The sequence below is a fragment of the Alligator mississippiensis genome, chromosome 1, assembly GCF_030867095.1.
Source record: "Alligator mississippiensis isolate rAllMis1 chromosome 1, rAllMis1, whole genome shotgun sequence".
Lineage (NCBI taxonomy): Eukaryota > Metazoa > Chordata > Crocodylia > Alligatoridae > Alligator > Alligator mississippiensis.
In genome coordinates, this window is record NC_081824.1 from 3,244,685 (window position 1) to 3,272,018 (window position 27,334).

A 27,334-nucleotide genomic window follows, 5' to 3' on the forward strand; every position below is an offset into this window, starting at 1 on the left:
CTAGAATCCAGAATGACCTGGACAATTTGGAGAAATGCTCCACAATCAATGAGATTGTGGACCATAAACTCCAGGAAGGAGTTTAGGGCCCAACGGCCATATGGCCGAATGGCCAGAAACTCCAGGAAGGCCGATTTAGACTAGACATAAGAAAAAAGTGCTTTACAGTGTGTGTGTTCAGGGTCTGGAACAAACTCCCCCAGAGGTGGTGCAAGCACCTACTCTGGACTCTTTCAAAAAACAGGTGGATATAGTTCTTGCTGGGGTCACGTGATCCCAGCTGACTTCCCATCTATGGCAGGGGGGCTGGACCTGATAATCTCATGAGGTCCCTTTCAGCCTCTAATGTCTATGAAATCTATGAGATGAGTCAACAAGGACAATTGAAAAGTACTGCACTTGGGATGGAATAACTGCTTGCACAAATACAGCCTGCGGAATGACCAGCTAGGCTGCAGTACTGCAGAGAAGGACCTGGGGGTTACGGTGGACCAGAAGCTGAATAAGAGCCCACAATGAACTCCTGTTGCAAAAAAGGTCAGCAGCACCCTGAGTTGCATTAACAGGATGTTGCTTACAAATCAAGGGAAGTGATTCTTCTCCTCTATACAACAGTGATGAGGCCTCACCTGGAGTCCTATGTCCAGTTTTGGGCCCCGTTCATTACAAAGCCTGTGGACAGTTTGGAAAGAGTCCAGGACAGAGCAAAAAAATGATTAGGGGCCTTGGAGGCAAGATTTATGAGGAAAGGCTGAAAGAGCTAGCGTTATTTAGTCTGGAGAAGAGAAGACTGATGGGGTAATTTCATAACATGCTCCAAATCCCCAAAGGGCAATTATGGAGAGGATGGAGTTAGGTCACAGAAGGCAGGACTAGCGGAAATGGCCTCAAGCTTCAGCAGGAAAATTTAGTTTAAAGATTAGGAGGAACTTTACAACTCTGAGGTTGTCAAGCATTGTAACAGGCTACCTAGAAAACTTGTGGAATCTCCATCCCTGGCAGTTTTCAAGAGCAGGCTGCACAGACACTTGGCTGGGATGGTTTAGTCAGGGACGATCCTGCCTTGAGCAGGTGGTTGGACTGGATGTGATCTTGTGAGGTCCCTTCCATTCTGACTTTCTTACGACCCTAAATCTTTAAGCAGATTTGTATTTGTTTGCTTCAAGACCATGGAGCTGGCTGCTGTATCCAAGAAGCAAGGAAGAAAGGGTAAGAAAGTAGTTTGCTGACAGGCTGCTATAGTAAGAAGGTGCAGGATTATTCATGATCCTAGATGGGAGAGCAGTCACAGTATCTAAAGTAGGTTGGGTTGTACCTTCAGGTCTTCTGTGGAGCTTAGGTTTTGGGCCAGTGCGAAAATTACATACACCTCTATCACATAATTCATTAGCAGCTTCTTCCTCTCCTTCAGGTAGAGCTGCCTGATGCTGTCTCTCAGCTTGGGGATCTCTGAAATAGCAAAGACAGGTGAACTTAGAAACATGATGGAGACATTCCTCCTGAAGAATGTGCTGTAAATGAACACAGGACTGGATTATGGTACAACTTGTATAGACACTTTTGGAGCTGGTCACATCAGCATCTCAGCTTCCACTTACAAAATGCCACAAAATAACTACTGTCAGTTGTAAAACATCTGGTGAACTCACCACTGTTTCAAGTCTTAGAGGTAAGATTGGATATACATCTACAAGACATGCTTTGTTCTAGATCATGAAGAAATTAGTCAGTCTGGGTGTGCAGTACAGGGTCCTGTTTGTGGGAAGTCCTCTCTCACTTTAGAATCACTTGATTGAGTCCCCCTGATCTTTTCTGGGTCCTGAACAGACTCCTACTACTCACAGCTCCACATGGAAATATAAATTAGAATCAAATCCTAGACCTTAGGGCTCTAACCAATCACCTATATGGGGCAAGAAAGAATTATTTTGATGATGCACAATTTCAGTTCTTTCATCTTCTTCCTCTTTCCTCTGAAGTATCAGAGACTAATGGCTGTATATGGGATAGCAGATGGGGCAGGACAATTTTCTGAGTTGGTACACAGACTGGTGTGTGCTGCTCACATGCTCAAGTTCAGTCTGGTCTCCAGGTTTGGGGAAGAGTTTTGTTTCTGGTCTGATGGACAAGAGGTTTTGCCTTGCTCTGCAGCATCAGATCATAATTCACCCAACAAATGCCCTGCCATTGAAGGTGTAGTCTTGGTTTGTCTCATTCTTTAGCCAAGGCATTTAGTTTGAGAATTGAGGTAATTTTGTGCAATTAGACTCCTTGATTTTGCTGTAGAGACTCTGGATGATCCCCAAAGGCTTGAGATACAAATGAGTTGGACTAGCTGAATTTGAGGTTTCTTCTGGCCTTAAGTTCCAGAAAGTGTATTAACCCTGTTCCTTTTTCTGTCTTATCTATTTAGATCACAAAATGTTCAGGGCCGTGACTGTCTCCTAGGCTTCTGACATGTTCAGTGAAAGCTGTGTGTCATGGGGTACCCCAATTCTTTTTTAATTACCCTGCTCTAAGGGCAATCTGCCTCGCCCTCGTCTGCCATGCCTTGATGTTAACAGATGTATGTATTGCAGGAGGGTGCCCTGATCTTATTATAATGACCACCTGACTTGTGGTCTTGACCTAATGGGCCAATCACATGGCTCCGTACCTGGGATATGGACACCATTTCCCATGCCTCACAGACGGCATCCATACCAATGTTCAGCTATTGCTAATATAGATCCTCACTAGGTCTTCCAACCTCTTGGCCTCTCTCAGTCCCACTCTAGGCCTTCAGCCCCACACAGGTTGCCAGACTCCTCAGTCTCTCCTCTGGCCCCACTTTGGGCCCTCAGACCCTTCAGTCTTATGCAGCCACTCCCTAGGCTACTAGGCACCTCAGTCTCTCTCTGTGCTGTCAGCCCCTTCTGGTCCCTCATCCTAGACCCATCTTGTTCTCTACTTTTCTGAACATTCTCCAGACCCTCAGGCCACTTCTTGTTGGGCCTCACTATTGTAGAAGTAAGTTTAACCAGGCCTCTTACTTGACTAGGAGGAGATACAAAGAGAGAGAAAGAGAAGAGAAGAAGATGCTGATGCTATGTGTTTCAGAATGTTCTAAGATAAGGAAAAACCTTCACGCCTTGTTTTGCCTGCGTGCAGATGTTAACCTTCTCCTTTCCGCCGAACTAGAAGCTGATAACTGTTCCCAAAACATAGTGTCTTTTTTAATAAGTAAACTGCTTCTGTGTGACAAACAAATGATCAACATCTTTCTGTTTCTCTCAAGGTTGCTTTGTCTGAACCCTGCATCTTTTTTTTCGCTGTCTAAAGTATAAATATGCTTGTAAACTTGTAGAGGTCAGAGTTCCTTTGAGAACTCTCCCTGTGATCACTTGTATAGCTTTAAATAAACCTAGATGGCTCTGCCAATTCTAATACAACCACAACGCAAAGTTTAATTTCTTCCACACTATCCAAGCCCTTGGACCCCTCTGGTTCGGCACTCCATTCCCAGTCCTTTGCTGGACCACTGGACCCCTCTGCTCCCACTATACTCAGTGGGCCTTACTATACAGCTCAGGCCCCTCTCACTGGGCCTCTGGATGCACAAGGTCCTGGTTTTGCCTGGTAAGTGCTTTTTTGTTGGGGTGTGCTCTCCTAGCCTTCCCCCTCTACAAGGCAGTGGGAGCTGAGGCTTTCTGGCACCCCATCCTTGCCTTTACCTGGAGTGGCCCATGCATGGCCTCTCATGGAGGCTACCATGCACAGGCAGCCCCACCATACCAACCAACTCCAGTAGGGTGCAGTTTCAGGTCTTACCCAGGACTGGTCTTCAGGCCTACCTGATCTTACATGTCCCTCTCCGGACTCCCTCTAGATGTCCTACACCCCTCCTGGGCTACTAACCACCAGGCCCCCTGGCCCTGGTTCCATCTCCACTCTGAATCCTCCACCTCTGGTCCCCATCTGACTCTCAGACCCCTACCCTTGATTCTTCCTCCTCAGATGACCTAGCACCAGTCATCGTCATCCTGGGTTACCCACTGCTTGCCCCCCTAGCTGTGCCCCCTGACAGGGACCTTTGGCCTCTCTTAGGCCAGTTGAGACTCCAGGCTCCTGGTTCTGGCACTCTCTCATGGTGAGCTCTCATCTGTCAGCCCTTCCTGGGCCCTGGCCCCAGCTTGGACCAGATGAGGTCCCCTGGGTCAATCCTCAAGCAGCTGGCCCTCTCTTCTTTATAGGTCCATCCTCCCAGGCCCCTCCATAGATTATTTCCTCTCTCCCTGGGCTCACCCAGAGCTCCCAATAGATCTTTCTTACCTCAACCCCCTTTCATGCTCAGGACCTCTCAATTGGCCCCCATGCTCTGCCACACTCTCGGGTTCACCCAGACCCTTCCCTAGATCTCTCAAACACCTGTCCCTTCTCAGGGCATGCCTAGATCCTCAACAAGCCCACAGTTCTCAGCCCCTCTTCCAGGTCTGGCCTGACCTCTCTCTAGGCCCTTGTGCACACAGCCCCTTCCCTATGTCTCATCCAGCCTCTCAGTAGGCCCCAGGCACTCAGCCCCTTTCTCAGGGCCCTGGACCCCACACTGGGTCCCCAGAAACCTCCTCCATCCCCTTAGTTCCTACTTAAACCTACACATGTTATTCTCTATTATGGCATTCAGGAGCTGCAGCCTTCCTGCTGGGTGATATTCCTGTACCAGATCCCCAGATGTTACTGCCAGCCCGGATCTTATACCCAGCCCTCCCCCAATCAGGTGTCTGTCTGTCAGTCAGGTGACTCCCTTGATCAGGCCTAGCCTCACCTGCCAGCCCCCAGGTCAGCTGACTTTCTGATTAGGCCAGACCCTGCCTGCCGGTGGCTCTGCAGGCTGCCTGCCCTCTTCAAGTGGCAGGGACACCAAGTGTCCTGCCACAGTCTGACGAGATCTGCTCTAATATCCTAACTGTCCACATAATATCCACAATAGGGAGGGAAGCCCCACATGCAGGAGCTGTCTGCCTTCTCTGCCAGGGCTGCACAGCACCAGAGAGAAGCCCCAAGCACTGGAGCTGGCTGCCTTACCCATCCCAGAGGTGAAGGCACCTGGGGCTTCCTTCCCCTGCAGCACAGCCCCAGCAAGAAAGGCAGCCAGCTCCAGCTCCAGCACCTGGGGCTTCCCTCCTGTGCTGTGCGAGTGCAGGGGCTGTGTGTGAGTGGCGGTGAGCCCCAGCGATACAGGCAGCTGCACGGAGGCTGTGCCCCTTGCTGTGATGTGCAGTGCTGCCCGGAGCTGCACCCCTCCAGACACCAGCGCCCTGAGTGCCCCACCTGCTGTTGCTGCCACCGCATCCTGGGGCTGCGTGCCAGGGTGTGCGGAGGTATGGAGGAGTCCACACATGACCCACTCCCCCTTACACCCACACACTGCCCACCCCAGCTCCATGCTGCTGCCACCCTGTCACCCTGAGCGTGGGCTCTGAACCCCCACCAGCCCCATGCTCCGCGCTCCCTCCCAGCTGCAGCCCTACCCCCACTGCCTCCCTATCTGTTGCCCAGAGCCAGAAGGACACAGGGAAGTCCCAGGAGCAGGTCCCCTGGGGCTACAGCAGTGGCAGCGACACCCTGCATGTAACCTGTATGCTGGCTGGCTGGGCCCTTCTGCCCAGAAGGGTGAAAGCCAGACAATAGGGTATGTTTTTGGGGCTGCGTATACATGTGGCCACCTCACTCCCACCCTCATGGATGGAAGGGCTGGGTGAGGCACAACATGTTGAGGGGCCCCATGGGCCAGATGAAAGTGATTGGTGGGCTGGATCTGGCCCACAAGTTGTATTTTGCCCACCCCGGCTTAGCCCCTATTTTATCACACCATTAACTGCAGGAATATGTTGCCCAGTTACTAAAGATGTGATTAAGTGGTTAATCATGTCTTCAGTGTATAATGTCTGCCATGTACATAGCCCAGCACAACACAGCTCTGATTTTGGCCTCCCGGTCAGTACATTGCTAATACAAGCATTGACACCAAATATAAACCTTTGACATTCATGCATTTGAGATGCTTGTCTGAACCAAACTTCTATCCCTTTAAAGTTTTTCTGCCAGTATTATAATCAGCACAGCAAGTAGTGCGGTGTCCTGGCCAAAGAAACACTCAGTTTCACCGCTCTGTTCATGGGGAAAGACTGGACATTACCTGTCTCTTCCTTAGTGAGCTTCTCCTCTTCCCAGTATTCTTGGGCGCTGACTGTGTAAACTAGATCTGCCTTATCCAGAATCTCTGAGTCACTTGGCAGCTGTTTCTAAAGGACAAACACACACACAGTGAGCACTGATGAAGTGGACTATTTGAACCAGTTTCAGAAAAATCCTATTGTCATTGCATATTCCCACAGCAGTTCATGTACTGTGCACTGCAACAGGCATTAGTGGACTCAGTCGTGCATCCTCAGCCATCCCTGCTACTGGCCCAGTGCCAAACCGTGCTGCTAGTTTTTGTGTGCTCCCCCCTTTTGCTGCTCATCTAGCTGCCCCCGTTCCATCACTGTTGTCAGCTTTGTTGTTTGAAAGGTAAAAATAGAGGTTGCCAAACAGAAGCAGATCAGCTGTGGTGGGATGTGTCATGCAGGCAGCCCGCACTTCAGCTTCCTCATTGAATTAAGTCCCAGGCTCTCTTGGGGCTATGGGCTGCATTGCCCTGCGCTCTGCAGTGGAAACAGGAAGAAAAAGCTGGGGGAAGAAGAGGGCACCCAAAGTTGGATTATCCTAGGTGAAGCCATCTGAGGGTCACCATTTGGACAGTCCTGCTTTAGAGCAATAATCATAGAAATCCTAGAGAAGCAGGGCTGGAAGGGTCCTCCAGGTCACATCTAGTCCAAGCCCAGCCTGAGGCAGGATCAGCCCTGTACAAACCAGTCCAGACAAATCCATCATCTAAACTCTTTGTAACATGGCCATCAACTTGACAAAACGCAAGACATCTCACTTGAAAGTGCCACAGGCAAAGCAGGGGGACCACAGCAGTACTAAATGTCATAGCACTAATGACATTCATATTCACGAAGAGATCCAAAGGGGATGAGTTTCTCCTACTCCCCAGGGCATCACCATGTGCTTACCTTCAGCTGCCTCATGATTTTACTTCTCCTCTTCAGTTTCACACTTTCATTATTCTCCAAGATGGCATCATGTTCACTGGCTAAAGATTTCTATGTTAGAGAAGTAAAAAAAGTTATTATACACATTCCACAAAACTGCCAAGCCGTGTTTACAAATTCATTGATTCTAAGGCTGGAGAGGATCATCTGGTCTAGCTTCCTGCTTACCACAGACCAAAGATTTAAGTTTAGATTAAAATGTGTGAGCAAGAACTACCCACACTCCAGGAGTCTTTTCCCAGTCTAAAATCTACCCAAAACATAACCCCTCCTAACCAGCACCTGATTTCCTAACTCCTTGGCGCCATACATCTGCCCCTTGGGTCCTATCTGATGATATTGGGCTGAAACCACACAACTTGAATTTCAGATGGATCTTCCTTGTCTGCTATTTGGTTCTTAAACAACTCTTGTATAAAACAGTAGATTCAGCTGCATAATCAATTCTCATTATACACATATTTCAACAGGCAACTGCTAGAATCAAAACAGTCCTCTGAGTTACTCAGCCTCTAAAACACTGCTCTTTGGTGAAAAGACATTGCTCTATGAAATATAAAACCATGTCCCAATGGACCTTTCATTTATGCTGTAACTTGCCCATCTTGAACCACCAGCCATCACCTCCCAGTTTGGTTGCCAGAAATTTTTCATTTTTAATGCTCTTGCATATTCTAAAAAAGAAGTCTGCACATACTCACATTTTTCACTTTTCTTTCCCTAAAGAGATACAATAAAAATGACAGTTAGGTAGGTTCGGCATATATCAAAAGTCATAGTTTCATAGATTCATAGAAGTTAGGGTCGGAAGGGACCTCAATAGATCATCGAGTCCGACCCCCTGCATAGGCAGGAAAGAGTGCTGGGTCTAGATGACCCCAGCTAGATACTCATCTAACCTCCTCTTGAAGACCCCCAGGGCAGGGGAGAGCACCACCTCCCTTGGGAGCCCGTTCCAGACCTTGGCCACTCGAACTGTGAAGAAGTTCTTCCTAATGTCCAATCTAAATCTGCTCTCTGCTAGCTTGTGGCCATTGTTTCTTGTAACCCCCGGGGGCGCCTTGGTGAATAAATCCTCACCAATTCCCTTCTGTGCCCCCGTGATGAACTTATAGGCAGCCACAAGGTCACCTCTCAACCTTCTCTTGCAGAAGCTGAAAAGGTCCAGTTTCTCTAGTCTCTCCTCGTAGGGCTTGGTCTGCAGACCCTTAACCATACAAGTGGCCCTTCTCTGGACCCTCTCCAGGTTATCCGCATCCCTCTTGAAGTGCGGCACCCAGAATTGCACGCAGTACTCCAACTGCGGTCTGACCAGAGTCCGATAGAGGGGAAGTATCACCTCCTTGGATCTGTTCGTCATGCATCTGATGATGCACGATAAAGTGCCATTAGCTTTTCTGACGGCTTTGTCACACTGCCGACTTATGTTCATCTTGGAGTCCACTAGGATCATGTCCTTCAACTTAATTGAGAGCAGGGAGTTATGGGAAGAATGACAACGCTCAGTTTGGAGGTGGCAAATGGCTCACCTGTCCAAAGAGATGGGGCAATTGGTGAGAGTCATATCCTGCCTAGGTCTGAGTTCTTCCTGCTTTAGAGGAAGGGAGAGGGGGACCCAGAGAGAACAGACACAGAATAGCCTGCTTCTTCCTTGCAGGCAAAGGTTGCTCATGCCCTACAGACAACAGCCATTGCTGACATAGGGAGGGGAGATACAGTTTTCCCCAAGCCATAGAACAGAGACCAAAAGTGCAAATACCCCCATGGGTGGCAGTACACAGCCCAGACAACCGACCAGATGACCAGATGCAGATGAGGTCTTTAAATGACAAGCCCTCTGCTGATATATTTATGCTTTGGATTGCTAAGTGTTTTTCTGGTGGGCTGTGAGTGTTTGGCGCATGTGCTCTGAGAAGCTGGGAGGGATTGCTGACTGCTGAGTGATGGCTGCCTGGGCCTGGCAGAAGCCCTAACAAGAGGGCAGAGCCAGTCCAGGCCTTGCAGGTTATAAAAAGGAGATTCACCAGGCAACCAGGAAGCCAGTGACCAGGGGCTGCAAACAGGGTATGCAGTTTGCAGGCAGTTCGCAGGCTGTTTGTGGGTCCTCCCCACACTTTCTGAGGGACAAGTCTTTCAGCTTGGCATGAGGAAACATGAAAAAAGGGGCCAATGAGCAATAAACAGGCCAGCTTCCAGGCAAGTTCACTAGGGAAGATGTGCTTGGAAGAAGAGCAGTAAGAGAGAGAAGGCAGATTAAGAGACCCAGGGAAATGGCTGGAGGATGTTGCAATGCTAGAGCCACTGCCACTGCCTCTGCTTGCACCTGTGAGGCTTCTGTCCAGGCAGCGCCACTCACCATGCGTGCTACCTTCCAGGTCCAGGTTTGCTGCTGTGGGGACTGTGGCTTGCAGGTTCCTTCCAGTGATGACCAGGTTGGGGAATGCCTGCCGTGGGAACAGTGCTCTGTGGGTGTGTCTCTCAGGGAACAGGCAAGAGAACTATAGGAGGAGGTGGCGAGGCTCTGAAGCATCCTCTGCCATGAGGAAGGGAGAGGGGGACCCAGAGAGAACAGACACAGAATAGCCTGCTTCTTCCTTGCAGGCAAAGGTAGCTCATGCCCTACAGACAACAGCAGTTGTTGACATAGGGAGGGGACTGGACATTAGGAAGAACTTCTTCACAGTTTGAGTGACCAAGGCCCGGAACGGGCTCCCAAGGGAGGTGGTGCTCTCCCCTACCCTGGGGGTCTTCAAGAGGAGGTTGGATATGCATCTAGCTGGGGTCATCTAGACCCAGCACTCTTTCCTGCCTGTGCTGAGGGTCGGACTCGATGATCTATTGAGGTCCCTTCCAACTCTAACATCTATGAATCTATGAGGTGTTCATCGATTTGATGCTGAAGGAGACCTCCAAGACGGTGGAGGAAGAAATGCCAGACACAGCTCTAGAGAAGGGACAGGACATGGACACCCAAGAGCATGGAAGCTGGAGGCTTGTGACTTCAGGCAGCAAGCAGAAATCTTCACCTCCTCCTGCAGTAGTTCATTTGGAGTACAGATATGCAGCCCTATGCAGCCCTAGTAGCAGAGAGCACTGGTGCAGGAAGACAGCCAGGCCTCACCAAGGTGGGAAAGATCGAGATGACTGCCACCAAGAAGAAGCGACAGGTGGTGGTGGTTGGAGACTCCCTTCTGTGGAGGATGGAGGGAACCACCTGCTGACCTGACCTCTTGTCTCAGGAAGTCTACTGCTTGCCCGGAGCCTGAATCTGAGATGTCATGGAGGGACTACTGACACTCATCCGACCCTCTGACTACTACCCCATGCTGCTCATCCACATGGACACCAATGATACTTCCTGGGCAGACCCTGAGTATATAAAAAATTACTACAGGGTGATGGGTGCAAGGGTGAGGGGGTCTGGGCCTCAGGTTGTGTTCTCGTCAATCCTTCTGGTCAAAGGAAAGGGCCAGGCAGGAGCAGATGTATCCTGCAGATCAACACCTGGCTGCATAGTTGGTGTCGCCAGCAAGGATTTGGCTTCTTCCACCATGAGATGAATTGTTGGGAAGAGATGGGATCTACCTAATGAAGAGAAGGAAAAGCATCTTCAGAGACAGGCTCGCTAACCTGGTGAGGAGGGCTTTAAACTAGGTTCGCTGGGGGATGGAGACCAAAGCCCTGAGGTAAGTGGGGAAGCAGGAGACCTGGAGGAAGAGTAAGCAGGAGTGGGCAAGAGGGGAGGTGTTTTCGTACTTCCTGACAAATCAGGGAAACCAATTAGTTACCTCAGGTGCCTGTACATCAATGCAAGGAGCCTGGGAAAGAAGCAGGAGGAACTGGAAGTCCTCACACAGTCCTGGAGCTATGGTGTGATTGGAATAGCAGAGACTTGGTGGGAGCTCGCATGACTGGAACACGGCCATGGATGGGTACAAACTGTTCAGGAAGGACAGGCAGGGGAGAAGAGGAGGAGGAGTTACACTTTATGTAAAAGAGCCATATGATTTCTCAAAGCTCCAGTATGAAGCTGGAGATAGGCCTGTTGAGAGTCTCTGGGTTCGGATCCGAGGGGAGAGCAACAAGGGTGATGTCGTGGTGGGGGTCTGCTATAGACCACTAGACCAGGAGGAAGTGGTGGATGAGGCTTTCTTCAAACAGGTAGTGGGAGTTTCCTGAACACAGGCCCTGGTTCTCATGTGGGACTTCAACCCCCTGGCATCTGCTGGGAGGGCAATACAGCAGTGTGCAGGCAATCCTGGATGTTTTTGGAGAGTGTTGGGGACAATTTCCCAGTGCAAGTGCCGGAGCAGCCAACTAGGGGCCATGCTCTTCTTGACCTGCTGCTCACAAACAGGGATGAATTGCTGGGGAATGTAGTAGTGGATGGCAACTTGGGCAGCAGTAACCACGAGATGATTGAGTTCAGGATCGTGAGGAAAGGAAGGATGGAGAGCAGCAGGGTAAGGACCCTGGACTTCAGAAAAGCAGACTTCAACTCACTCAGGGAACTGAAGGGCAGGATCCCCTGGGAGCCTAGTCTGAGGGGGAGATGAGTCCAGGAGAGCTGGCTGTACAGGCAGTCCTCAGACTTATGACACAACTGGTTCCTGAAAACGCATCTTAAGTTGAAACGTTGTAACTCAGAACCAATTTTCTCATAAGAAACAACGTTATAAATGGGGGATAGGTTCCTGAACCAGGGCCTGATACCCTATTTTCACCAAAAATACCCCAGAATTTTGTACTTGATCAATTATAGAGGAGTAATATAGCTATATTAATGTATTTTATTGTAAATAGCAATAATAATGATTTGAAAGGACTTCTCTGAGATGACTTTGCTGGACTTTTTGAAGGGCTCTTGGCTGGAGTCTTCTCAGGAGTCCTGGCTGCAGGTTTTTCTGGAGTCTCATCTGGTTTCTTAAAGAAAGTGTCCAAGGAAGTTTGGACAGATGTTCCTCAGGGAGATGAGCAACACAGCAAACTTGTTCGCTCCATGGAATGTGATGTTCTGAAGTTAAGATCAAGAGCAAATGTTGAGAAAGAACCAGTCCCCACCTGGGACAAAGAGAGACACCGAGGGATGGACAAGAGGGGACAAGAACAGGAGTGAACATCGAAGAGATGGGCCGACGATCCACCACCTTGTCATCTTGAGGGCCAGCGTACAGCTGGGGTGTAGGGGAGGTGGAGCCCCAAGAACGTCTGCAAAGGGCAGCACCCGGTCCCCGCTCCTCTGGATCCCACAAGGGAGAGTCCCACTACTGAAAGGAAGACCAAGTCATGGCAAGTGAGTGTCAGGACCTCCCTCGGGGGTGAACACAGCCCAGCACCCAAGTCCCAGGGACACGCCCCATGGTCTGAACTGAGCATGTGCTCTAAAGCCGCCAGAAAGCACCTAGACCAAATCAGAGGGGTGCAGTTGTCACTCAAAACATTGTAAGTCGAGGACTGCCTGTACTTGAAAGGTGCCTTACTGAGAGTGCAGGAACAAACCATCCTGATGTGCAGGAAAACTAATAAGTATGGCAGAAGACCAGCTTGGCTTAGCAGGGAACTCTTCAGTAAATTAAATTTAAAAATGAAGCTTATAAGAAGTGGAAACTTGGACAAATAACTAGAGAGCCGTATAAGAGCATTGCTTAGTCATGCAGGGATGAAATCAGGAAGGCCAATGTGCAATTGGAGTTGCAGCTAGAAAGGGATGTGAAAGGTAACAAGAAGGGTTTCTACAAGTACATTGGTAGCAAGAGGAGGATCTGGGAAAGTGTGGGTCCCTTCCTGAATGGGGGAGGCAACAGAGGATGAGGAAAAGGCTGAAGTGCTCAATGCCTTTTTCACCTCAGTCTTCACAAGCAAGGTCAGCTCAAAAACCAGTGCACTGGGCAGCAGAGATTGGGGAGGATGTCTGCAGGCCTCAGTGGTAAAAGACCAGGTTAGGGGCAACTTAGAAAAGCTGGATGTGTACAAGTTCATGGGGCCAGATGAGATGCGCCCGAGGGTGCTGAGGGAGTTGGCTGATGTGATTGCTGAGCCATTGGCCATTATCTTTGAAAACTCATGGCAATCAGGAGAGGTCCTGGATGACTGGAGAAGGGCAAACATAGTGCCCAAATTTAAGAAAGGGAAGAAAGAGGATCCAGGGAACTCCAGACCAGTCAACCTCACCTCAGTCCCTGGAAAAATCAGAGAGCAGATCCTCAAAGAAACCATATCTAAGTACTTGGAGGAGAAGAAGGTGATTAGGAACAGTCAGCATGGATTCACCGGGGCAAGTCACCAGTCCCATCTGACTGCCTTCTATGATGAGGTGACGGGGTCTGTGGATGCAGAGACACTGGTGGATGTGGTATACCTTGATTTCAGCAAGGCTTTTGATACGGTCTCCCACAACATCCTCCCAGGCAAGCTAAGGAAGTCCGGGCTGGATGAATGGACAGTGTCACAACCAAATTAAATAGTGCCCATGCCACAAACAAGAAATATTAATCAAAATAGTTTTAGTCTATACAAGGTAACTAAGGGTTAACTAACAAGATGATAATAACAGTTTTTTTGCTGCGCATGTCAAAAAGAAATTTATTACTGCGCCACTAACAGAGATAAAAACTTTTGCTTTCTTTGCTTTATATAAATCATTATAATTGGTCGGAATGACAGGGAAGTGTCCCTATGACAAACACCCTAATAAAAACCACTATACAATTGGCAATTCTAATTAAATTTATGACGTGGCGAAAAACAATTGGCTAATATACAAATAAAACCCATCTTCACTTCCGTGAAAAAGGGGGACCTCCGTACGAACCTTGGAGACATCTGATCACACGTATCAGAGTAACTGACAACTTGATCACTCGCCAGTGCCCCCCTTGCGTCTCGACCCAATCTTAAGACGTAAATCAGCAACCCGCCGGCCCGACCTTTCTGCCCTACCACCGAACTTTTATGCAGACCGACCTCCGAACCTTAAGCTGTAACTAACCAAATATCTCTGACCTCCGTCTTTCACCACCTTGACGGCGTGAGTAAATAATCTTGCTTTACAACTGATAAGCATCTGTGCCTAATTCCACTCCAAGCGTCATAAGTACCCGCCTGACGGCCTTCAAAGATCTCGTACCCTTCACTGCAGTGCACGGCAGTGACAGACAGTAAGGTGGATCAAAAACTGGCTTGACCATTGGGCTCAGAGGGTAGTAATCAAAGGCTCGATGTCTACTTGGCAGCTGGTATCAAGTGGAGTACCCCAGGGGTCAGTCCCGGGGCCAGTTTTGTTGAATGTCTTCACCAATGACCTGGAAGTTGGCAGACTGCACCCTCAGCAAGTTTGCAAATGACACCAAGCTGGAAGGAGTAATAGATATGCTAGAGGGTCAGGCTAGGATTCAGAGTGACCTTGACAAATTGAAGCCTTGGCCCAAAAGAAATCTCATGAGGTTCAACAAGGACAAGTGCAAAATCCTGCACTTAGGAGGGAACAGTCCCATGCAACAGGGCAGGCTGGGGGTGACGGGCTGGGCAGCAGCTCTGCAGAAAAGCACCTGCAGGTGACAGTGGGCAAGAAGCTGAACAGGAGCCAGCAGTGTGCCCGTGTTACCAAGAAGGCTAATGGCATCCTGGGCTGCATTGGTAGGAGCTTTGCCAGCAGATCCAGGGACGTGATTCTTCCCCTTTATTTGGCACTGATGAGGCTGCATCTGGAGCCCTGTGTCCAGTTTTGGGGCCCCCTACTACAGTCCAGCGGAGTGCAACAACAATGGTTGGGGGACTCGGGCACATGACTTGTGAGGAGAGGCTGAGGGAACTGGGCCTCAGAAAGGAGGGGATTTAGTTGCAGTCTTCAACTACATGAAGTGGGGGTTCAAAAGCGGATGGAGCTGGACTGTTCTCAGTGGGGGCAGATGACAGAACAAGGAGCAATGGACTCCAGTTGCAGCAAGGTAAGTTGAGGTTGGATATTAGGAAAAACTTTCTTGGTAGGAGGGTGGTGAAGCACCGGAACAGGTTACCTAGAGAGGTGGTGCAGTCTCCATCACTGGAGGTGCTGAAGACCTGGGTAAACAAAGCCTTGGCTGGGATGATGTAGTTGAGGCTAGTCCTGCTTTGAACAGGGGGTTGGACTAGATGTGACCTCCTGAGATCTCATCAACTCTCATTTTCTATGATTCTATATCATGGGATCATTCTCAGTTCCCAGGGGCTCTGAAAACTGTCCTTCTGATTCAATTCTGCCTTTCAACATTGTCTTTGCTGCCTCTTCCTCATACTGCCTTTTTCACTCTCTCTCTCTCTCAGGCATACAGATGGGGCAGAAGGGAAGGTGGCAGATGTACAATCAAATCCTCCGATTATCCTTTCCCTGCATGTTCCAGTCCCAAGTCCTCTTTTGAGCAGTCCTCTTCTGAGGCTCACCTTCCTCCATGATGTATGACCGATGGAGAACATGATCTGAACCTGGGACTGTCACTAGCTGCTCATTGTAGCAATGGAGAAAATAAAAGCTCCTACTGCTTGCTAAGGAATAGTTCCAGGACAGCTCAAGAATGTGTGACACTGACCCTGTCCTGCCAAGGATTCATGGCGATTGTCCCTCCAGCTCGCATGTTGGAACAAGCCTTGCAGACCCACTCTTTCTATGAATGTGCATGGCCAAATGAACCCGTGAGGACCTGAAGGCCAACTGCACTGATGTATTAGCCTTAGAAATATGCTATCATGGAAGAGAGATTTTTTTTTTAAATGAGTGTTCTAATAAAAGAGATTCACAAGGTGGATTTATTTATTTGTTTTTGTTCTTACACAAATAGCCAGTGATCATTTTGGCCATTTCCATGCTGCACAGACCAAGATTTCCTATGAAGGCAGACACACTTCATTAGTCTTTTCAGCCCTGTTCTGTGGTGTCTGCGCCATATGGGCAGGTTGACTTAACCTCCTACCGCCTTGTCTAACACAGCAGGGTCTTTCAGCATAAGCTGCAGAGCAGTGGTCCTCAACCTTCACTGGCCTATGGGCAATAGTACTGAGCAAGTAACATGCTGTGAGCAGCACCGTTCTCTGCTCTCCATGTTGACTTGAAGACAAAACTTTCTGTGGAAAACAACATTCCCTGGCTAAGATACCTGCCACCAATGTCCACCCACATTTCCAACCTGCTTACATGGGGACTTTTCTTACATGTGCCGGTCATTGAATATTTGCTAGAACAATCTCCAGATGCTTTTGAATCCAATGAGCAAACATGAACTACAAAAAGGGGTGGCAGGCAAAAAGCAAGCAGGGAGATTATAAATCTTAAAGGAAAGGAATTTTTTCCCTCTGCACCCCAACCCAGACAGGGTGGGTCATTCTGTTACCTCATGTACTCCTCGAATTTCACGTCATCGGACTTTGTGACCACCAGGGTAATGTCATTGCACTTCCCAGCTTGGTAAGCCTTGATGCTCTCTGCCAGCAGCGTCTCCTGGACTTTCTCCCCCTGGGCTCGGACCATACCACTGATAATCCAAATGACGGAACATGCGTTGATGCTCTTTAAACAAGGAGTAAGTGAATCACATTGAGAAACAAAGAAAGAGACAAGACCGAACCCTGTGAGAGATGCTGAGCCTCTTCCATCCCAGTCACATCAGCAGAAGTGAAGAGCTCCCTGTCCTTAAAGCAGTGAGCCAGACATGTCCAGTTCTAGTAAATGGAGCAGAACTTTTAGGCATGTAAGCCCTCCAAGGCTGGGCTGGAGGTCTGGACCAGATGTGTGGGAGAGCTTCAGGAAAGTGCACTGGAGCAGCCTAGCACCCGGAGGGAATGGAGGCACATGTGATCACTGCAGGGTCTGTACTTGAGAGGCCAGGCCTCAGTCTCTCTGCAGGCAGAGAAGGGCACCATGGGCCTTTGCACCTGTCTGGGAGCACAGGAGCAGCAATGGATCCAGATGGAGCAGCACAGGAGTGGACGTCTAGGGAACACCCCCAGCATCCGTTATGGACACAGCTCCCAGCCACTGTGCTAGCTCTTTCCCTAAGCTACAATGTGGTGCTGCCCTCTGTATCTTCCCTCTAGTTCTCCCACTGGGATTTGAATATGAATAAGAAATCTTTAACAAAATATGAATAATAAACATTCCCCAGCCAAACATCTGCTCAGTGGTTTCTCCACACAGCCCAGCTGACAAGTCACCTCTTTCCACATCTGGTCCCGTTTATCATTGAAATCTCCAGTCCCTGGAATATCTACAAACACGACGCCTTCTGGTATCACATCAGGTCTTGGGATTGTCACTTCCACTTTCTTGATCAGGGGCCAGAGATGTGCATCTCCATCCTGGCTTGGTTCCCCCTTATCCTTGTTCCTCTGACACCGGATGTATGGATCCAGTATTTTAGAAATGTGTGCCTGGGAGACAATCATACAATCAGTCTCTGCCATCTGTGGTGACAAGACCCTGCAAACAGTAATCAGGTGTATGTTCTTCCTCCCAGAGAGACTGAGAAAGTGGAAGCATCATTCTCTCAGGGAGAAGCACTTGCCCAAGGTCACACTGAGTTATCACCAGAACTACGACTAGAACACAGTAAACCTGTGCTCCTTCTCTATGCAGCTACATCAGCTGGAGCAAACAGGGCAGAATAGCATGTGACCCATCCTTCTAGTACTGAAGAGTGTGACAGAAAGCTCATGTAGCCCCAAGTGGATTCAATTTGTAAGGATCCCCCTTAGAAGCTCTGTGGAGACATCACCCCCTCAGTCTGCCTCTCTGCTGTAATGCAGCAGCCAGAACCCTCCCCCTCTGGGTACAAATACTGGCTGCTAAATTATAGGTCATATGACTAGTCCCCTCACCTGGGAAGGTGATGTAATTTGGAAGTCCCAGTCAGCAGCCAATGGGGCTGCTTCTGGTGGGAACTTAGTGATGAGGTCACAACTGTGGTATAAAACAGCCCCTCAATGAGAAAATAGCAGGCGACTTGTTTTGGGGACAGAGCAAGGAAGCCATGCTGCCTCTACAGCAGGCTCAGTCAGCCTCTGGATGGAAGTGTGAGTAATTTATCTGACCTGCAGCCAGTAGCTTAGACCTAAGTCTTCCAACTCGTACTCAAAGGGCCCACGAGCCTGGTATACTGTTTTCCTCCGGGCAGTTTTCTTTCAAAGTATCTTTTAATTCATAGACTCATAGATTCAAAGATGTTAGGGTCGGAAGGGACCTCAACAGATCATCGAGTCCGACCCGCTGCATAAAGCAGGAAAGAGTGCTGGGTCTAGATGACCCCAGCTAGATACTCATCTAACCTCCTCTTGAAGACCCCCAGGGCAGGGGAGAGCACCACCTCCCTTGGGAGCCCGTTCAGACCTTGGCCACTCGAACTGTGAAGAAGTTCTTCCTAATGTCCAGTCTAAATCTACTCTCTGCTAGCTTGTGGCCATTATTTCTTGTAACCCCGGGGGCGCCTTGGTGAATAAAACCTCACCAATTCCCTTCTGTGCCCCCGTGATGAACTTATAGGCAGCCACAAGGTCGCCTCTCAACCTTCTCTTGCGGAGGCTGAAGAGGTCCAGGTGCCCCGTCTCTCCTCGTAGGGCTTGGTCTGCAAGCCCTTAACCATACGAGCAGCCCTTCTCTGGACCCTCTCCTGGTTATCTGCATCCCTCTTGAAGTGCGGCGCCCAAAACTGGACGCAGTACTCCAACTGCGGTCTGACCAGCGCCCGATAGAGGGGATGTATCACCTCCTTGGACCTATTCGTCATGCATCTGCTGATGCACGATAAAGTGCCATTGGCTTTTCTGATGGCTTCGTCACACTGCCGGCTCATGTTCATCTTGGAGTCCACTAGGACTCCAAGATCCCTTTCCACCTCTGTGCCACCCAGCAGGTCATTTCCTAGGCTGTAGGTTTGCTGGACATTTTCCTCCCTAGGTGCAGCACTTTGCATTTCTCCTTGTTGAACTGCATCCTGTTGTTTTCTGCCCACTTGTCCAACCTGTCCAGGTCTGCCTGCAGCTGTTCCCTGCCCTCCGGCGTGTCCACTTCTCCCCATAGCTTTGTGTCATCTGTAAACTTGGACAGAGTACATTTGACTCCCTCGTCCAAGTCGCTGATGAAGACATTAAAGAGTATCGGTCCAAGGACCGAGCCCTGCAGGACCCCACTGCCCACACCCTTCCAGGTCGAGACTGACCCATCCACCACGACTCTCTGGGTGCGACCCTCCAGCCAATTCGCCACCCACTGGACTGTGCAGTCATCCACATCACAGCCTCTTAATTTGTTCACCAGTATGGGGTGGGATACCGTATCGAAGGCCTTCCTGAAGTCTAAGTATACGACATCCACCCCTCCTCCTGTGTCCAGGCGTTTCGTAACCTGGTCATAAAAAGAGACTAGATTGGTCAGGCATGATCTGCCTGCCACGAACCCGTGCTGGTTTCCCCTCAGCATGATTTGTCCTGCTTGGCTCCCACAAATGTGAGCCTTGATAATTTTTTCAAAGATTTTGCCAAGGATGGAGGTGAGACTGACTGGCCTATAGTTGCCCGGGTCCTCCTTCCTCCCCTTCTTGAAAATGGGGACCACATTGGCCCTTTTCCAGTCCTCCGGGACTTGGCCCGTGCGCCACGAGCGTTCGAATATTCCCGCCAGTGGCTCTGCAATGATGTCGGCCAGTGCCTTCAGCACCCTCGGATGGAGCCCATCCGGGCCTGCCGACTTAAAGGCATCCAGTTCTTCCAAGTGACTCTGCACCATCTCAGGGTCTACGCATGGCAGTCTGGCGCCTTGCTGCTGCCTCTCCACAAACCCGGTGAGAGACTTGTCATGTCCCTCACTTAGGGACACTGAGGCAAAGAACTCGTTGAGGAGTTCAGCCTTGTCCCCCCTGTCTGTCACCAATTGTTTCTGCCCATTTAGTAGGGGTCCTATTCCTCCCTGGGCCTTCCTTTTACTCCCTATATATCTAAAAAACAATTTCTTGTTGTCCTTTACTTGGGATGCCATCCTCAGCTCCATGGTCGCTTTGGCCCATCTAACTGCCTCCCTGCAAGCGCGAGCAGAGGAGGTATATTCGTCTTTGGTGATCTCTCCGTTTCCACTTTTTATGTGCTCCCCTTTTGGCCCTTAGGCTGCCCTGGATTTCTCTGGTCAGCCAGGGAAGCCTCCTGGCCCCTTTCTCTCTTTTTCCTTGCATCGGGATCGTCTCCTTTGTGCCTGAAGGATCGTTTCCTTAAGGCACAGCCACCCTTCTTGGGCTCCCATCCCTTCAAAACTCCTACTCTGCAGTGCGTCCTTGACTAATCGCCTGAGTGCATTGAGATCAGCTTTCCTAAAGTCTAGCACTTTCACCCTACTAGTTACCTTACCCACTCGATGTCTTATGGTGAATTCTATTATTAGGTGATCACTGTCCCCCAGATGCCTGCCGATCTGTAGGTCCCCTACCATGTCATCTCCCGTTGCCAATACCAGATCCAGTATGGCATTCCCCCTAGTGGGACCGTGTACCTCCTGTGTCAGGTGGAGGTCCTGGACACAGGTTAGAAACCTGTGTGAACGGTGGGACTTTGCCATCTGCATCTCCCAGCAGATGTCTGGGTAGTTTAGGTCCCCCATGACTACCGCCTCTTTAGCTTTTATGGTCTCCAAGAGCTGCCTCAGGAGCCCCGAATCCCTTTCTTCCCCTTGATGTGGGGGTCTGTAGCAGACCCCTACCACCAAATCCTTTTCTCCTTGCCCCCATGTAACCTAACCCACAATCCTTCTACTTCCTCATCCTTCGATTCCATCTTGATGAGGGTTGATATATATTGCTCATTGACATAGAGCGCAACCCCTGCCCCCTTTTTCCCCACCCTGTCCTTTCTGTACAATCTATAACCCTCAATATGTACCGCCCAGTCGTGGGAAGAATTCCACCAGGTTTCCGTTAGCCCCACTAAGTCATAGGTGTTTTGTGCAAGCAGGAGCGCTAGTTCATCCTGCTTGTTTCCCATGCTCCTTTTGGTTTGTATTCCTTGTCTAAGCCATCCCTCTCCAAGCATTAAAGCCTTATAGCAAGCCTTATTGTACATGTTTGAGAGGGATTGTGCAAGACTTTTTGCTCCCTTTCTGCAGCTGACTAAGGGAGGCTACCCTTTATGCTTCAGACTAAAGGAGGCACACCAAAATCTCATGGTGGGTTAAGCACTCTTAAGGTCTACAAGGCCTGTGTACTCCAGAGACCACAGAGCTTGAACAAAGACCAGACCCCAGGTGGCGGCAGTGGTTATGCCAGGCTGGTGGGTATGCTCCAGGAAGGGGATTGGCCAGAAGTTGGCACATGTGGGGAACCATCCAAAGCTTGCTTTGGTCGGGCACAGTGAGGTGAGTGGCTCGGTGACACAGCACCCCTTGCTAGCCTGCCACAAGCTCTTTGTTGAGGAACAGCCTCCTAGGCTTTTCCGGGACAGAGGTTTACACGAGTCTCTGCACAGACCAGTACCCCTTATCAGAAAAGAAACACTTCAGCCATCAGTTTCACAAGACAGCTCACTTTGCAGTTTGGGGACAGAAGGGAGGGAATGAACCCCTGCAAAATCTAAGAATGAGAACACATTTAAAAACTAAAAATAAATGAAAACAGTCATTTCAAAAAGAGGGCACAAAATGAAGTGCATTTGGTTGCATTTTCCAACCCCCCAAAAATCAAAGCAATTTTCCCAAACTGATTTTTGCCTGCAAGATCTTTTCATTTCAATTAAATCATATTTTCTAGAGGGAAAATACTTGGGTTGGATGGTGTAGCTGAGGCTGCTCTTCTGCTAGGGATGAAGGGGACAAGAGAGTCTCTTTCCCTCAATGGGACAGATTGAACTAATCACCACAGGGATTCCACAATGGATTCACAAAGAAAGGAAACACTTTGCCCTGAGTTTGGCCTATCCCAGGTTCTCTGGAAAAACCCATCACACATCCACACTGAGAGAAGCCAGACTATTTCAGTGAAAGCTGAAACCAGCACCTATTGAACTTTGATCCTTGTAAAAAAGAGCAAACAAATAGATGGATATGCAGAAAGGGGACTTTACCAGTTTCCAAGGGTTGGAGTAGATGTCTTTCTAACAGATGTCTGAGGCCAGTCATCTTTCTAACAGAGACATGTAAGCTCCAAAGATGTCTGCAAGTTATCAGACTCAAAGCAGGGATCTCTGCGTGAGGTTCTCCAGTCTGGGTTTCATACGTCAGGCTAACTGTAAAAAAAAAACCTCCCTCCTGGCCTTCAAGTCTGGGAACACGCTCACCTCATTTCCTTGGTGAAGAATGTATCTTTTATCTGTCACTGGCTTTGCCTTTAGCAACTCTTCATAACTTTTGGTTTCGGCATTATTACCATATATGGCCCGGAGCTTTCGAATGGCTTCCTTTCCCTCGTCGTCATCATCATCATCATCATCATCATCACCATTATCAGCATCATCCCCACATTTCTGTGCAAGCTTCACCAGCTTCTCCATTTCCACCCTCCATTCCTGCCAGAGCAGATCAGGGTGAACAGACTGTTATTCCCCTTGAGTGTCTGGACCTAGATACAATTGTCACACAATCATTCAGCCATTACAACTGGGTTTGATTAGGGTTATAAGTATGGTGGCAGCAAGTTTAGTTTAGGGGTGTCTAGCATTTGAGTGGGAGGGATTGGTATCTAATACTTTAATGAGGTTCAAGTCAAAATAGTTAAAGAATTACTGTCATGCTGAGCAGAGGGGTGATATCAGTAAGGGGAAGCATCAGGGGATGAACAGAAACTGGATGCTCAGAAGAATGGAAGCTGGCAGCTGGTCACCTCTGGAATGAGCCCGCCAGTGATGCACTTCTGAGGCCCCAATATTTTAAGTGAAAAACAGGTACAAACCCTGGGCATCAGAGGAGAAGGAGCAGCATCCACTAGGAGACTAGATGAAGCCATGCACTCCAAAGACTGGGAGGATTCATAGATATATAGATTCATAGATGTTAGGGTCAGAAGGGACGTCAATAGATCATCAAGTCCAACCCCCTGCATAGGCAGGAAAGAGTGCTGGGTCTAGATGACCCCAGCTAGATACTCGTCTAACCTCCTCTTGAAGACCCCCAGGGCAGGGGAGAGCACCACCTTCCTTGGGAGCCCGTTCCAGACCTTGGCCACTCGAACTGGGAAGAAGTTCTTCCTAATGTCCAATCTAAATCTGCTCTCTGCTAGCTTGTGGCCATTATTTCTTGTAACCCCCGGGGGCGCCTTGGTGAATAAAACCTCACCAATTCCCTTCTGTGCCCCCGTGATGAGCTTATAGGCAGCCACAAGGTCGCCTCTCAACCTTCTCTTGCAGAGGCTGAAAAGGTCCAGTTTCTCTAGTCTCTCCTCGTAGGGCTTGGTCTGCAGGCCCTTGACCATACGAGTTGTCCTTCTCTGGACCCTCTCCAGGTTATCCGCATCATTCTTGAAGTGGGGCGCCCAGAACTGGACGCAGTACTCCAACTGCGGTCTGACCAGCGCCCGATAGAGGGGAAGTATCACCTCCTTGGACCTATTCGTCATGCATCTGCTGATGCACAATAAAGTGCCATTGGCTTTTCTGATGGCTTCGTCACACTGCCGGCTCATGTTCATCTTGGAGTCCACTAGGACTCCAACATCCCTTTCCACTTCCGTGCCACCCAGCAGGTCATTCCCTAGGCTGTAGGTGTGCTGGACATTTTTCCTCCCTAGGTGCAGCACTTTGCGTTTCTCCTTGTTGAACTGCATCCTGTTGTTTTCTGCCCACTTGTCCAACCTGTCCAGGTCTGCCTGCAGCTGTTCCCTGCCCTCCGGCATGTCCACTTCTCCCCATAGCTTTGTGTCATCTGCAAACTTGGACAGAGTACATTTCACTCCCACGTCCAAGTCGCTGATGAAGACATTAAAGAGTATCGGTCCCAGGACCGAGCCCTGCAGGACCCCACTGCCCACACCCTTCCAGGTCGAGACCGACCCATCCACCACGACTCTCTGGGTGCGACCCTCCAGCCAATTCGCCACCTACCGGACTGTGCAGTCATCCACATCACAGCCTCTTAACATGTTCACCAGTATGGGGTGGGATACCGTATCGAAGGCCTTCCTGAAGTCTAAGTATACGACATCCACCCCTCCTCCAGTGTCTAGGCGTTTCGTAACGCGGTCATAAAAAGAGACTAGATTGGTCAGGCTCGATCTGCCTGCTACGAACCTGTGCTGGTTTCCCCTCAGCATGATTTGTCCTGCCGGGCTCTCACAAATGTGAGCCTTGATAATTTTTTCAAAGATTTTGCCAAGGATGGAGGTGAGACTGACTGGCCTATAGTTGCCCGGGTCCTCCTTCCTCCCCTTCTTGAAAATGGGGACCACATTGGCCCTTTTCCACTCCTCTGGGATTTAGCCTGTGCACCACCAGTGTTCAAATATTCCCGCCAGTGGCTCTGCAATGATGTTGGCCAGTGCCTTCAGCACCCTCGGGTGCAGCCCATCCGGGCCTGCTGACTTAAAGGCATCCAGTTCTTCCAAGTGACTCTGCACCATCTCAGGGTCTACGCATGGCAGTCTGGCGCCTTGCTGCTGCCTCTCTACAACCCCAGTGAGAGACTTGTCGTGCCCCTCGCTTAGGAACACTGAGGCAAAGAACTCGTTGAGGAGTTCAGCCTTGTCCCCCCGTCCGTCACCAATTGTTTCTGCCCATTTAGCAGGGGTCCTATTCCTCCCTGGGCCTTCCTTTTACTCCCTATATATCTAAAAAACAATTTCTTGTTGTCTTTTACTTGGGTTGCCATCCTCAGCTCCATGGTAGCTTTGGCCCGCCTAACTGCCTCCCTACAAGCGCGAGCAGAGGAGGTATATTTGTCTTTGGTGATTTCTCCCTGTTTCTACTTTTTATGTGCTCCCCTTTTGGCCCTTAGGCTGCCCTGGATTTCTCTGGTCAGCCAAGGAAGTCTCCTGGCCCATTTCCCTCTTTTTCCTTGCATCGGGATCGTCTCGCTTTGTGCCCGAAGGATCGTTTCCTTAAGGCACAGCCACCCTTCTTGGGCTCCCATCTCTTCAAAACTCCTACTCTGCAGTGCATCCTTGACTAATCGCCTGAGTTCATTGAAATCTGCTTTCCTAAAGTCTAGCACTTTCACCCTACTAGTTACCTTACCCACTCGACGTCTTATGGTGAATTCTATTATTAGGTGATCACTGTCCCCCAGATGGCCACCGATCTGTAGGTCCCCTACCATGTCATCCCCCATTGCCAGTACCAGATCCAGTATGGCATTCCCCCTAGTGGGCCAGTATCAAGGCTGTTACGTCTCAGCTGTGTGCTCTTGGGCAACCCTGGCACAGGATGCAGTCTGTCTGACTCACATGGACTCACCCCCCTCCCTCCCTTCCTCTACATAAATGAAACTGATTAAGATGCAGTGAGAGACACACCTAAGACCGTCCAGATAATGGTGACAAGAGTGAAACAACTGCACTAGTTCTCATTTTCATCTGAGATGGAACCAGATGACCATTCATTTATATGAGAGATAGAGAACAGAAAGCCTGAAGCAGAGATTGCAATGAATTCTGGGACCAGATAAGCAGGGGAGGACTGCATGATGGGGAATCTGTGCTCCAAATGTTAATCAACTCATGTTCACACACACCCAGCTCAGCATTTATCAGACCAGTTCTAATCTGGATTTACTAAGGACTTTCCGCCCCCCAGACCCACACACACAGCTCTAAGTTTAATAGGCATCTCGGGCCATACATTCCCCGGTCCCACTATGGGAGGCCTATTTAAACTTAATTGACTAAAACTCGGTTGCCGGGTTAGGGAATGCTGAGGCAAGAGACCGAGTCCGAGGGGGTATGGGCAACATTTGAACAATGGTTAAGGGTTCATCATAGTGTCCAGCCCGTTGGAGCCCTAATCACAGGTGTTGTCGTATCTTTCCCGAGACGACTGGTGGGAGTCCTCTCCACAAAAGGTTATGAATACCCCAATAATTGCTTTAAGTCTGTTAAAAGACTATAGTAAGATCTGGAAAAGTCATGCTAAGCTGAGGCTTGTGCACAACAAGTAAAAATCCAAAAGAAACCATAAGATATCCCATCAGTATATCTGCCATCCATGGGAATTTCAAGCTGGCTCCCAAGTATTTGGTTACTCCCTAATCTTACGCGTTTCCTGATTATCAATCAGTTTTTTGAGATGTTCCAAACCAGATAACCCCTTGTCAATAAAAAAGACAATGATTTACACAATTAAGGATGCTTTGAAGCAGCTGAACAGAGGGTATAAAAATCTGTAAAAAGTGTGTGCTTCAAGAAAAAGAAGAAGAAAGAAGAAGAAAGAAGAAGAAAACTCCTGTGCTGACACCATCCCCTGTCGTTTTTGGGACGCTGGAAGAACAGATTGTCTCTCTTCAAGAACTGTGCTATGGACTTTGCCTGTCAGCTCTGTAGCCTGAGTACCTTGGACTGGTGAGATCCCAACGCTCGCTCTCTATCTCTCTCTTCTCTCTAGGCATAAACTTCTGAACCTGAACTATATTAGTTAAGCTTGAGCTAAGTTTCCCCAAATACTTAGTGTAACCAGGGTAGTACTGCAATTGTTTGAGGTTGTTTTTCTTTTGCATGTCTATTACTACTAGTACCATTATATATTTCATATGCCTAGCAATAAATAACTTTTATAGTCAAACTGGTAGTAACTGGGTATATTTTTCCTTCTCTGCTTCCCTTTCCTCTCATGCTCTGCAGCAATGCTTCTTTTACCTAAGCTAAAGATCCCTGTGAAGCCCAAAAATATTGTGGGGTCTGCTTATCAAGAGGCCAAAGATTGGGACGTGCTGAGTTTGAAACACATAAGGGGATCAGCTTGTACAGGCTGATTGACTCAGTTTGACTCAGACGTGCCCTTATGAACTGAATGCTGGCCCACGAGGGTGTCAGCTGGACACCCAGCCGGATTCAGAGGGATTCTGGTTACCTGTGTGCTTGTGTCTGACTGCATTTTATTGTTGCTCTGATGAACTGATTCTTGGCATATGAGGGTGTCAACCTGTCCATGCTGATCAACCTGGCCGGGTCAGGCGTGTCATGTTAATTTGTGTGTGTTTGTGTGTATGACTGATTTGGTGACTGGAGGAACCCAGCCCCATTGAGATTGAGTCCTGCAAGATAGCTCCATTGCGG

General features: G+C 49.2%; 1 protein-coding gene across 2 annotated transcripts in view; it reads right to left on the reverse strand.

Moving 5' to 3' along the window:
* LOC106737201 (nuclear GTPase SLIP-GC) overlaps positions 1–27,334 on the reverse strand; it is a 61,484-nt gene that overhangs the window by 21,748 nt on the left and 12,402 nt on the right. For both annotated transcript variants that reach the window (XM_059727941.1, XM_059727944.1), the window contains exons 6-12: positions 22,416–22,643; positions 17,322–17,537; positions 16,502–16,677; positions 7,841–7,859; positions 7,101–7,190; positions 6,179–6,284; positions 1,316–1,449 (exon numbers count right to left, since the gene is read on the reverse strand). In XM_059727941.1, the coding sequence (XP_059583924.1) occupies positions 1,316–1,449; positions 6,179–6,284; positions 7,101–7,190; positions 7,841–7,859; positions 16,502–16,677; positions 17,322–17,537; positions 22,416–22,643 (969 nt within the window). The remainder of the gene's footprint in view (positions 1–1,315; positions 1,450–6,178; positions 6,285–7,100; positions 7,191–7,840; positions 7,860–16,501; positions 16,678–17,321; positions 17,538–22,415; positions 22,644–27,334) is intronic.